Below are 12253 nucleotides of genomic sequence, written 5' to 3'. Positions count from 1 at the left end.
GATTTTTTATGACAGTGATTACACTGCCTATATTTATTCAGACAAGTGGTGGGATCTGCATTTTCACAGGTTCTACTTTTTTTCACATATTTATGACATAACCAGAAGCTATGATGACAAGGAGAAAACAGAATAGTTCACCCTTACCTTGTATCAGATAGTGCACAACTGTATAATGAGCCAACCTTTGTAAAAATTGGCCAATATAAAGCCAAACAATATTAATAAGAAACAAAACAGTACACAACGCTTTATGCTAGAAAGGATACCTATAGATTTATACAGTGCTCAGACGTATAGAATACAATACATAAATGGGTGTCTTTTTTCTATATAGCAGTTTGGTCTATTACAATGTCTCTGTATAGGTGTTCATTTTGAAGACTGTTACAATTTTTACATTTAGAGGTCTATAAATGGAATGCTCATATTTCTGCATCTTTAGCCATTTTTACTTGCTCTTCTTGGAATCCGGAGATGGTATTGGTTCACATGTTACTGACAGTACATAGTAAGAACATTTTTCTGGTTTCCTCTGACCAGCAGGACAGGTGGTCTTAGGTCTTGGGACAGTGTTTCCAACCAGGCCATGTAGAGTGAACTGGGAGTTTTCCCCTTCCTGGCAATGGGCATTGTTCTGAAAAAGAGAAAAAAAATACCTGTAAATAATACAGACTATAAAACTAATGTCACTATCTCTCATGGGCTAAGGAACATCTATGCATGTACATTCACACAAAGATCCATTAACAGCCACCTGAAAATTCTATTTTAAACTACAAGTGCACCCAGAATCACAATGGGTCAATGCAGTTGCTTTAGTAAGTTATCAAGATCTACCTTTAGTGGAAAATTGTCTTATGTTCAAGCAGATCCGTCCCTATCTGACCAGGTCTGCAATCACAGTATGACCAACAGGGGAGGCCTGGTCATTAAGGGATCACCCCCCCCCCCCCCCCCCGTCCATGCCTCTGGCCCCTTGCAGGACGCCGGGTGCATGAATTCCAATGGTGGGGGTAGACTCTGGGTGCTGAGAATGCACTCACAGCCCACCCAGGTGTATTACAATAGCGAATGATTATTGGCTATTATAACACTGACCCTGCTCCCCCCCAATTAGGACCGTGTCACCCAATTGGCTGAAAGGATAGGTGATCCTATTGGATGCCTAGGAGGAGGGGAGGAGACACACAGCTGCCGTGATGGAGGAAAGGGACACAGGAGCCACTGCCCAATGCTTGCTGTCTGCTGCCTGATGCCTAGATGGGGTAAATGCCGGACCCCCCCCCCCCCCCCCCCCCAAAAAAAAAAAAAAAAAAACACCAACCGCCACTAATGACCAACCTTGGTTTTTTTAAGCTTTTACCTTTGCCTTCTGTTCTGATTATGGTTCAGACTCGGTTCACAAGTGCTGTGATGCGAAAACCCTGGAAATTCAGTGCGGGATTCCGCATCGCATACAACTTGCAGGCAGTTCACACTGCCCTATGCGAACCACTGGGAGTGTCAATACAAAGTTCATGACACTTCCAGTTCGCATATCACAGTGCAAACTGTCAATTTGGACAGAAATCAGATCCAATTTTGGTGCGGACCAAAAAAAGGGTCCTGTGTGAGTTTGGTCCGAATGTGATGCGAATTCAGCCATTCAAGATGTATGGATGAATTTGCATCGCACAGACATTGCATGTGATTCGCACAGCAGTGCGGTGCGAATCACATGCGATGTATGGCATCGCAGCAATGGGAACCGGCCTTTATGGTTGATTGCCTGCTCTGTGATTCCAGATATCCTGTTGCTGCTTACTTACCTTATTATGGGACCATAAGCTGCCCAAGATGCATCTACTTTGATGAGATGTACACACTGAGGTTTACTTACTAAAGGCAAATATACTATGCAAGTGCATTTGCTCTAGATCTGAGAGGGAGCTCTGAAATGAGGGGGAGCGGTGCTGATTTCTACTATCCAATCACGTCCAATCAAAAATGTTTGTTTTTTTTCCTTGCATGCAATTAAGTATTCTTTGCAAAGTGAAGCTTTATCTCCTTTACTAAGCTCTGGAGCAAGGGCACTTGCAGTGCCCAGTACATTTGCCTTTAGTAAATGAACCCCATTGTCTTTTTTCCCAGGTTTACTTCTGTCAATAAAATGAGCAGGGGCTAGCACCCCTTTGACATAGGTTGTCCATCAAAAAGATTAAGCCAGCATAAATATTGGAATGCACAAGCTCCTGGGTCCAACTTGGATGGGGCCTGAGCTTCCACACATCTTTCCATGTAGATGCCCCTGCACTTTAGTGCTAAATGAAGGTCTAGCAAAGTCATACCTTCTTCATACTAATATATACTATAACTGCCACTTTCAGTTCTACACTCTGGCACCCTTGTCTTTACATAATGGCACTTTGGCTTGGTGACTCTTCCTATAATCCATAATACCATAATAGACCATAATAATAATTGGTATGGATAGGCGACAGTGTCAACAAAAAGGCACCAACATCCCTGAATACTATATATGAACAGGGGGAGAGGTTTTGGTGGGATTTTTAAGGTGCCAAGCAAAAAAGTATAACTAGTAATACATCAAAGATGTAAAAAAAAATATAAAAGTTTATTACATAAAACACAATTTGAAAATCATTTGGCTATACATAGGTTATGCAGTCATGTAAACACATCTACCCAAAAAATGGTCACTCAACAGTAACTGGAGTGAGAACTCCTGACATGTTTCGCCCCTTTTGGGGGCTTCTTCAGGGGATGTTACATGGAAGGTGGATGTGATACTGCAACTTAGAATGAGGACAAATAGGAAATACGGACACTAAGCAGCACTTTGAGTCACCAAACGGAAGGAGCCCAGGGGGTAGGGTCCAGGAACCTGTTTCTGTTAGTGACCAAACTAAACTAAAAGAGATTGGAAGGTGCACATTGTCCTTCTCAAGTACTTGAGTGTCCTATTGTAGAGGTCTATTATACTCACATGACAATGAGAGCAGCATCTCGAGAATAATCCAACAAGACTTCATTCAGTCTGACCTGTCTAAAAGACTATACAGAAAGAAAAAAAGAGAATGTAACTCATTATCAGGGCTTATACTACTGTATATGTGTATGTGTCTGAAATGCGTATCAGTAAATAATACAAAAAAACAGATACATTGTGGAGACATGGTAATCATTAAAGTGATTGTAAACCCTCACCTTCTAAAACAACCCATTCGGTTTAAAATATAAATGAAAGGCAAAACATTTGTGGATAGCCATCAGTGGCAGCCGCTCCATTAGGAGCGCAGCCCCCCGTATCCATGTGCCCGGCCCCTAATCTACATGCAGGGCATTGGGCGCATGGATTTCAGTGTTTTTTTTTTTTTTTATATTGAAGCACATGATAAAAAGGCGTGAGGCTCTAATTGCCTTAAAAAAAAAAAAAGGGTGTACTCGGGGGGATGATTTGACTGACAGAGTGGGGGGAGGGCGCGAGTGGTTGCCCTGCCCCCCCCCCCAAAAAAAGAATATGAAGCACCAACCATAACTATAAAAAAACATTAAAGATACCTTTTTGTTCCCCTTCCCTCTGTTCTTAGCTGCATAAGAGCTGAGGCAGAAGAAGCAGCAGCACTCTGATCTTCCCAGTGAATGACTGTGCAACGGGGGCATGTCAGGACAAGCCTGAGCATTGGTGGAGAGCATGCTTAGTTCCCACCAAAGCAAGAGAACTGACCACCGTGTGCTCTCCTGCTGCGTGGTCAGATCTTAATCAGAAAGCAGAGGGACTGGCAGGAACATTAGGGATTTCACACAAAAGAAGCAATTCAAAGAGAACAGGATACTTGCTCATACAAGTACATGGTAAAGTACAGCAGGCACATATCAAGATTCTGAAATGTTAGGTTTACATATTCTTTTAACATGTCTCTGGCAATTTTGCACTTTTTATCCCTCCACCTATTATAATCCAGCTTGGAAGTTCCTACTGTATACTTTCTCCTAAATTCACAATGCATCTTGACATAGGCTAAGTTTGCCTTACGGTGACAAATTCCAAATTTATTAGTGGCATTTTGCTCTTCTAACTAGGAGTCACTCTACTCAATATCTGAACTGTGGAAACTGCGCCCAAAAGGACAGGCAGAGTGCAAAGGACTAGCCACCAGTATTGCCTGTCTTCCTGCACAGGATCCTAACCCCATTACATCAGGCTCACTTCTGCATAGAAACCAATGAGCTTCTAACCCCAGCTTGTCAATTAAGCTTTGGTAATAAAACCTGGAAGCTCATTGGTTTCTATGCAGAAGTGATCCCGATTTTGCACTTTCCAACTCTAGTAAATAAAACCCCATTGTGTACTTAAAAGTTGGGTATGCCTGTATTGCAGATATAGATCTATGAGATGCTAGGCACTCACATACCAGGAAGTGCTCTGCTTATTTAGGCAAAATTTCAAATAAAGTGTACATTTTTCTAGGTATTGCTTACACATAATTACCATTTTAAAGTCTTTATCTATTTATTGGAGTTCAGATCCACTTTAAGTCCCAAGACACATATATGCAATGGTGGAACCAGAGCAAATCCTGTGCGCGTTCCCACATCGCATATGATTCGCAGGCAGTTCACACTGCCATTTGCGAACCGATGGGGGTGTCAATGTAAAGTTAATGACACCTCCAGATCGGTTCACAGATTGCAATGCGAACTGCCAAATGGTACAGGAATCACATCACATAGGTGTGAACACCCACGCGATCTGATTCCAGAGTGGACTAAAAAAGGGTCCTGCACCATTATGGTGTGAATGCGATGCGATTTCAGCCATACAGTTTGCATGGCTGAAATCGCATTGCACAGACATCGCATGTGATCTGCACAGTAATGCTGTGCAAATCACATGCGATGTCTACCATCGCACAAGTGTGAACCCAGCATCTCATCATACAACACAAATATTTTTTTTTCTCATTCAGACCTTTGCTCTGTTCTTTTTGAATTCTTCATCTGAGATCTTCCAGGGGCAGTCACGCCTCATCTCATTTACTAGAAGTTCTTCTTTAAAACCATCATTCAGCATGTAAGGAGCAATAAGATCTTCAAAACGCTTCACACTATCAATAAGAAAAGAACATTAAAGTAATTGTAAAGGATCGTTTTTTTTAAATAACAAACATATCATACTTACCTCCACTGTGCAGCTCGTTTTGCACGGAGTGGCCCCAAACATTGTCTTCTGGGGTCCCTTGGCGACTCCTCCCCGCATCATAAATGCCGGACTCGGCCCCTAGGCCGCATCATTGGATTTGATTGACAGCAGCGGGAGCCAATGGCTGCGCTACTATCAGTCTATCCAATCAAGAGCTGGGACTCCGTGGAGAGAGGGACAGTGCCGAGATTAAGGGGCTCAGGTAAGTAAAATGTGGTGGGCTGGGAGGCCAGTCAGTGTCAGAAGTTTTTTCACCTTAATGTATAGGATGTATTAAGGTGAAAAACACGAGGGTTTACAACCCCTTTAATGTAAGGTGTAATTATTGCATTCTTTGCCCCCATGCTCTAAAACATAAAGAATAAAACCTATGACCCCTCCGGGTACTATGTCTGCATTGCTTAAGCTGGATGGCTGTTCCTCTTCAGAATCTTTCCGCCTCCTGCCTATTTGGCCTTCTAGTACAGATCACCAGAGTGATGATATGGCTGTAGGTGTCAGCTCCTCCTTCTCAGCAGTTCTGAGAGTGGGATCTCCTCAATTTTATAAATGTATCTGAACCCTAAGTTTAAAAATGCCCAGCATTGTAAATTTAATTGCAGTTGATCCAGGTAATATATTTGTTCCTTTTTTTTTCGATCCTGTTGATCCTGACAGTTATAGCAACTTCCTGTATTAGTGACAACATGCATTAGCAGCTCTCTAAGTAGGAGCAGTGTTGTCACACAGCAGTGACGCTATAATAGCTAGATACCAGACCATTTTTTTTTTCACAAAGAGAGATTTCTTTTGGTATTTAATCACCATTGTTTTTTTTTATTATTTGTTAAACAATTTTTTTGCTACATTTCTTTGGTGAAAATAACCCAAATCAGTGTATATTATTTAGTCTGTAGGAGAGTGATAGAGTCCACAAACTATGGGATGGATATCTGAAAATCGATAAATCCTGATGTACCCATTTCTTGAGGCCCAAAAACAGTACAAATATCCAGGACAGTACAAATATCCCCCAAATGACCCATTTTTTTTTTTAAAGTAGACGGTACAAGGTATTTAGTAAGAGGCATGGGGGGTTTTCTGAAGCTGTCATTTTTTGGAAAATGAAGAAATAAAAAAAAAAAAATCACAATTGTCTTTTTTTTTTTTACATACTGTCACCAGTGCAGTACAGCGATATCATATAACTGGTGTGGTGGTGATCAGGGACATTGACTTCTGACGGTATGTAAAAAATTAAAAATTGAATAGTAATTTTTTACTTTTTTTATTACTTTTTTTTAAAGATTTTTTTTATTATTTTTTTTTCACCACACTATTACAAGAACAATAGTGTTACCATAGTAACTCTGTACTACTCTGGATAAGTAAATCAGGATATATATATATATATATATATATATATATATATATATATATATACACATACATACATACATACATATATATATATATATATATATATATATATATATATATATATATATATATATTTTTTTTTTTTTTTTTTTTTTTTTTTTTTTTTTTTTACACATTATGATTGCTTATACCAATGAATTTCATTGGTACAAAGCAACCACCATTTTTACGAAATCAAACTGATTCAGTCTGTGTCTTTTGTTGTGATTATCTGTGATCGGCCCTGTCTATACCATGTGATCACTGGGGCCAATCAGAGCTATCAACACAATTGTATACAATGGATGGCATGAAAGGCATGGCATGATTGATCACAGCGATCACAGGACACTGGCAGCGGGCTGGTATAGTGATCAGCTGGTGTGAGATCGCGCTGCTGCGCTGCCCCACGGCCACGCAAGCAATGCCTTCTTAGAGGGCATGGAATGACGTCCATTTGGAATTAGGAAAGTCCCCCCTGGCTCTCAATCTGCTATAGGCCGGGCGGGAAGGTGTTAAGTTGTCTTTTTAATATTTATGAAAAAACAGATGCTTATATTGGCGTAATAAGCTTCTATCACCAGGCTTTGGTATGGAGGTTTTGGTAAAGTATATAAATTGATTTTAACCAGAAATTTCGTGTTACAGAGGGACAAAATGAAAAAAAAAAAGACAATAAAATGATAATCCCAAATTTGTAATATTTTTTTGACGCAAATAACCAATTTTAAACTACTTACCAAGGAAAAATATGACTGCAGGTTTATTTAAATTATGTATCAAGGGACTGTAGATTGTTCTTTTTAAATTTTTTATGCTCTGGATGTTTTTAGTGACATATGACCTAAATCCTAGGGGGAGAGGAGAGCTCCTTCTTAGCTCATCACCGACCCTGAAATATATATATATATATACTATTCTTACTGCTCAGGCCGAGGCTTTTGGTTGATATCTGGCAGAACATGCACTTCATGGAATATAATTCTGAATTGACTGAGCAGAGCGATCATCCTGTAATACAAAAGATCATAGGTTAGGACAATATATTAGTTATAACCTCTATACAGTACATATTCTGTTTACTGTGGTCTTTATATTAAATGTGGTGTTACCCCAACAATAATAATATTGCATACAAAAATATCTTACGCTTTGCGCTCTTCATCCAGTCTATTGATCTGTCCTCCCACAAATACTCGAATTTTGACATTTGCCCATCGTTTCTTGCGGCTCAGTAGGTAGGGGATAAGCAAAGTTAGACCTGCCAGATAAATATAATTGTCATGTGACTTCAGTAATTGCTGATCAATAAGGACTGATGAGTAATATTATTTTATTTGCTAAAATATATTTATATAGAAATATATCTTACTTTGATCCCCAACATTAATATGTTATGTGGATTGCAGTGACAAGATGTCTGTTCTTTTTTGGAGTCTCCCTCGTCATGCTACAACATGGGTGGTCATTAGGATGGGGTGATTTTGGCTGAATTGATTTTGCCACAAAGTTCCCAAACTTTGCCCCCAAAAGACATGTACAATTTTCCTAGCTGTTTTTTTTTTTTTTTCTTTTTGGCGGGGAGTTCAGTTTTGGGGGTAGGTGGTGGTTTTGTTTAGGGTAATTTATTTGCGTGTTCATTTTTGTCTATTTGAATATTTGTTATCTTTGCACTGTCACTATGTATTTTTTTTTCCTCGCTAATGAGTGCCTAGAACTGTATGTTAAAAGGAACTTCTATTCCTCAGGAATCATTTCACCCTAAAAAACACCATTAACTCCAATGCATTTTGTCAACATGGAGACATATTTCAGAAATCCCCAGACTTTTACCAAAATTGAAGGCAAGTAAAACTCAGAGACCGTATTTTACTATGGTGCCTTGACAAGATGTTGAAGTCGTTTCATTTTTTGTGTGCTGATCAGCCCATTTATTAAGTTCTTTTGTTCAAAAAAAGATGACCCGATTCCACCATCCATACATTAGATGTGGATTGGGGAATATCTTCCGCTTTCCGAGTTATTGTATTCTGATGGTGGGTAGACTTCCCTGCTGTCAGAATACACTGATCAATCGAAAAAACCTGACAGGGTATGTGCAAACAGCCTGCCCATACATGAGTCGAAATTTGGCCAGTCCCTGCTGAACCGGCTGCATTTTGATTCATATATGGTCGGCTGAACACTTCTCGAGTTCATTTCATATACTTGTATATATAACTCTGTTTAGCATATAAACCTATGTAAAAGTGATCAGCAAGGGGGAGGAAGAAAGAGAATATTACAGTGTCAATGACTTTAGAGGTAACATGCTGGAAGCGATAAGTATCACTAACCTCCATCATCAAATAGCCAATATACATCAATTGTCTTCTTTCCTTGGTTGAGTTGGAACATGGTGCTTGCCTGTTGTTCAGCAGTTACAGCCTCAGGATCCACTGCAAATAAAGAAGAATTATATACATCAGCATTTTACATTCAGTAACCTAGATGCTTATCAGCTTTGGATGGAACCATAGTGGATTCCTTGAAGCCGTTGAGCAGTAAAACAAGGATAGTTTTGTTGTGATATAGGCAGTAATTTAGGATTGAAGATGCCAGCCTTGCAAACCTTATATTGAAGGAACTACAGGCATATCCCACTTTTAACCTCCCTGGCGGTATTATTATTTCGGATTTTAGGTGCTGAAAGCGGTACCATTATTTTGCATGGAAATTTGGCGTTTTATATTGTAAGCCTGCAATTCTTAGGAATAACTCACTGAAATCTGTTCAAACCAAAGTCTAGTAGACATCCCGGGTAGGATAAAGTTTGAAACACAAAATCATAAATTATGATATAATAAATAACTGTAGATAATAAAAAATAATAATATAATAATAATCATACTTTTTATTAAATAAATTTTAGTAAATAATATAATCAAAAACACTGACATTTTTTTTTGCCAAACAAGGGTGCAATATTGGTAGTCATATTGCTTCAGACGTTTAGTCTCTGGTATGGAAAATTTGAAAACATGGTACAGCACAAAGTCCAACATCACAGTCAGGACAGTAGAACCTTGTTTCTTTTCTAATTTTCCTTCCAGTGTCGTCACGTTTAGAGCAGCAAACGACCTTGACCACATCCTTGTGGGTGCTGCTTTCTTTTCTGTTGGTGGAATGTGGTCCATAAAGTGCCGACCAGTCAGGCATTCTGGGTTCACAACGCCAGCAGCACGACGGCCAGATCTGTTTACAGACGTTGGTGTTTGGTGCCTGAGGAAAATAAGTTCGGCAACTTTCCAAACAAAGTCCGCATGAACAACAGGCCTGTCACTCTTTTTTTTTTTGAAGAATAAAAGCATTCCACAGGCACTGCTCCAGAAGGTGCCTGAAGATTTTTTTATAATAATTTTTCTGTTGCTTCCTCATGGCTGGGTAAAAAGTCATGGCCTGGTCAGCTCGGTCAACACCTCCCATAGTATGGTTGTAGTCCATCACGACTTGGGGCTTCATGATGTCTTTTCCACCTTTTGTGTGTACCATGACAGTAGAGGTGTTGTGAATGGTACTCATTAGGCACACATCTTTTTTGTCGCGCCATCTCAGTGCCATCATTTTTCCTTTTTGCCAGGCAACTATTTCTCCTGCCTTGAACTTTTTATTGACAAAGGTTGGTGGCAAGTCACGCCGGTTACCTCTAACGGTCCCGTATGCATCTGTTTTATGCTGCAAAAGGAACTCATAGAGTTCTGGAGAACTGTAAAGAATTATCTGTGGCTACACAGTAGCCCTGATTCAGCAGCGGTTCAATCAAAGTAAGAACGGAAGCGGTTGCCAGTCCATAGTTACCGAATCTTTCATTGAACTTGGTTCCTTTCCTGGTGTAAAGTATGGAATTCCATATGTACCTAGTGCTGGATTCACAGAGCATGAATGATTTTATTCCAAAACGTGCCCTCTTGGACGCAATAAACTGTATCCAGCTAAGTCTTCCTTTGTAGGCCATCAGACTTTCGTCGATACTGATGTCTCTATCGGGTACATAGGTCTTCTGGAAATTTTGCTGAATCATTTGGTAAAGCCCCTAAATCTTTTTGAGTTTTGGTGCTGGATGAGAAGTCTCGTTGAATTCCTCATTATTCTCAAAGTGCAAATACTTCACAATAAGGGAAAATTTGTACTCCGACATGACGGTGCCAAAAATAGGAGTTGCTAGCAATTTGTTGGTGGTCCAGTACCACTTCTGCAGGGGTTTCCCAACCACTCCCTGAAGAATTATGAGGCCCAGAAACTTCCAGATGTCCTCCTTGGTTACTGGTTCCCACTTTCTGCTCCTTGCAAACCTCTGATGCGTAGCAACTTGTTGTTCCTGGTACCGATTTGTCTCCATAACAATTTTTTCTATAACCTCATCGGTCAAAAAGAGTTGGAGATATGCCAATGGGTTGTCATCCACATCCACTTTGAGACCAGGTGTTCCAGTAAATGGAAATCTTGGGGGAGCTGCATGCTCCGTACCGCAATCAATCGAGCACCAAGTCCGCACATCACTGGGCAAAGTCGCAGGATCATCGCTAAAATCGCTTTCCGTGCCTGATGACGAACTTCCCCACGAATCGCTATCACTCACTTCTGCAAGCGATTCTGTATCACTGTTTTCAGACAGGTCATATGCCACTTTTGAGGTAGAGGTGCGCTTTTTTGATGCCATGGTCGCTCTGCAGTTTCCAGACACAAAGTACAGTAAAACTGCAGGCAGGGGCACTGGATAAAGCAGTGGGGGCAAGCTAAGGTCAGTTTTATTTCATTTAGTAATGTAATCCAATAGAATTACAATGCATCAGTGTGTTTGTGCTTTATACATTTTGAATTTGGCGCTGGTTCCACCTCCCTGCGTTGCTACGCTCGCAGGGAACGGAAGCCAGGGCACACAATGCATGGTGCGTAAGGCCCGGGCGCCATACACAGCGGGGATACATCGCGGGATCCCGGAGACAAGGTAAGTTATCTCTTTCTGGATCCAGCGATGCAATCCCGAGTGTGGCTCGGGGTTACCGCTAATGGTACAAAAATCTCACCCCGAACCACACTCGGGAATACCGTCAGGGGGGTTAAGTACACAATGGGGTTTATTTACTAAAGCTGGAATGTGCAAAATCAGGCTCACTTCTGCATAGAAACCAATGAGCTTCTAACCCCAGCTTGTTCAATTAAGCTTTGGTAATAAAACCTGGAAGCTCATTGGTTTCTATGCAGAAGTGAGCCTGATTTTGCACTTTCCAGCTTTAGTAAATAAACCCCATTGCGTATTTAAAAGTAGGGTATGCCTGTAAGTGTAATAGAAAGCAGGATATTGCTTTAAAATTGGGAACTATCAAGATCATTAAAGTGATCTTAATCCCCAAATCAGAAAAATTATATCCTAATTGTACAGCAGAGGATACAGGACTTGTATTCATAGACCAGGATTAAGTGCAGGCTGCCTTAAGATGATTAGACACTGGCAAAATCTTTGCTGAGAATGCCCCCAGTGCACCCTCGTGAAAGCCCTACCCAATTCATGGGACTCCAGGTTTTTGAGCAATACAAATAACAGACGAAGAAGCAGTGGGGAAGCACTGCAGAAGTATACGCAGGGCATAACTGGGACATCCCCCCCCC

At 40.5% G+C, this 12253-nt stretch overlaps 1 protein-coding gene across 1 annotated transcript in view; it reads right to left on the bottom strand.

Moving 5' to 3' along the window:
* SLC12A3 (solute carrier family 12 member 3) overlaps positions 1 to 12253 on the bottom strand; it is a 95823-nt gene continuing 83570 nt past the window's right edge. The window contains exons 22-27 of the mRNA XM_077454731.1: positions 8941 to 9042; positions 7754 to 7865; positions 7529 to 7615; positions 4976 to 5111; positions 2990 to 3057; positions 1 to 637 (exon numbers count right to left, since the gene is read on the bottom strand). Coding sequence (XP_077310857.1) covers positions 496 to 637; positions 2990 to 3057; positions 4976 to 5111; positions 7529 to 7615; positions 7754 to 7865; positions 8941 to 9042 — 647 coding nt within the window. The 3' untranslated portion in view covers positions 1 to 495. The remainder of the gene's footprint in view (positions 638 to 2989; positions 3058 to 4975; positions 5112 to 7528; positions 7616 to 7753; positions 7866 to 8940; positions 9043 to 12253) is intronic.

This window comes from Lithobates pipiens, unplaced genomic scaffold, assembly GCF_037356315.1.
Source record: "Lithobates pipiens isolate NorthernLeopardFrog02 unplaced genomic scaffold, aLitPip1_a1.2 Scaffold_10, whole genome shotgun sequence".
NCBI classification, from domain to species: Eukaryota; Metazoa; Chordata; class Amphibia; order Anura; family Ranidae; genus Lithobates; species Lithobates pipiens.
This window is presented reverse-complemented; position numbering and strand designations above follow the sequence as displayed.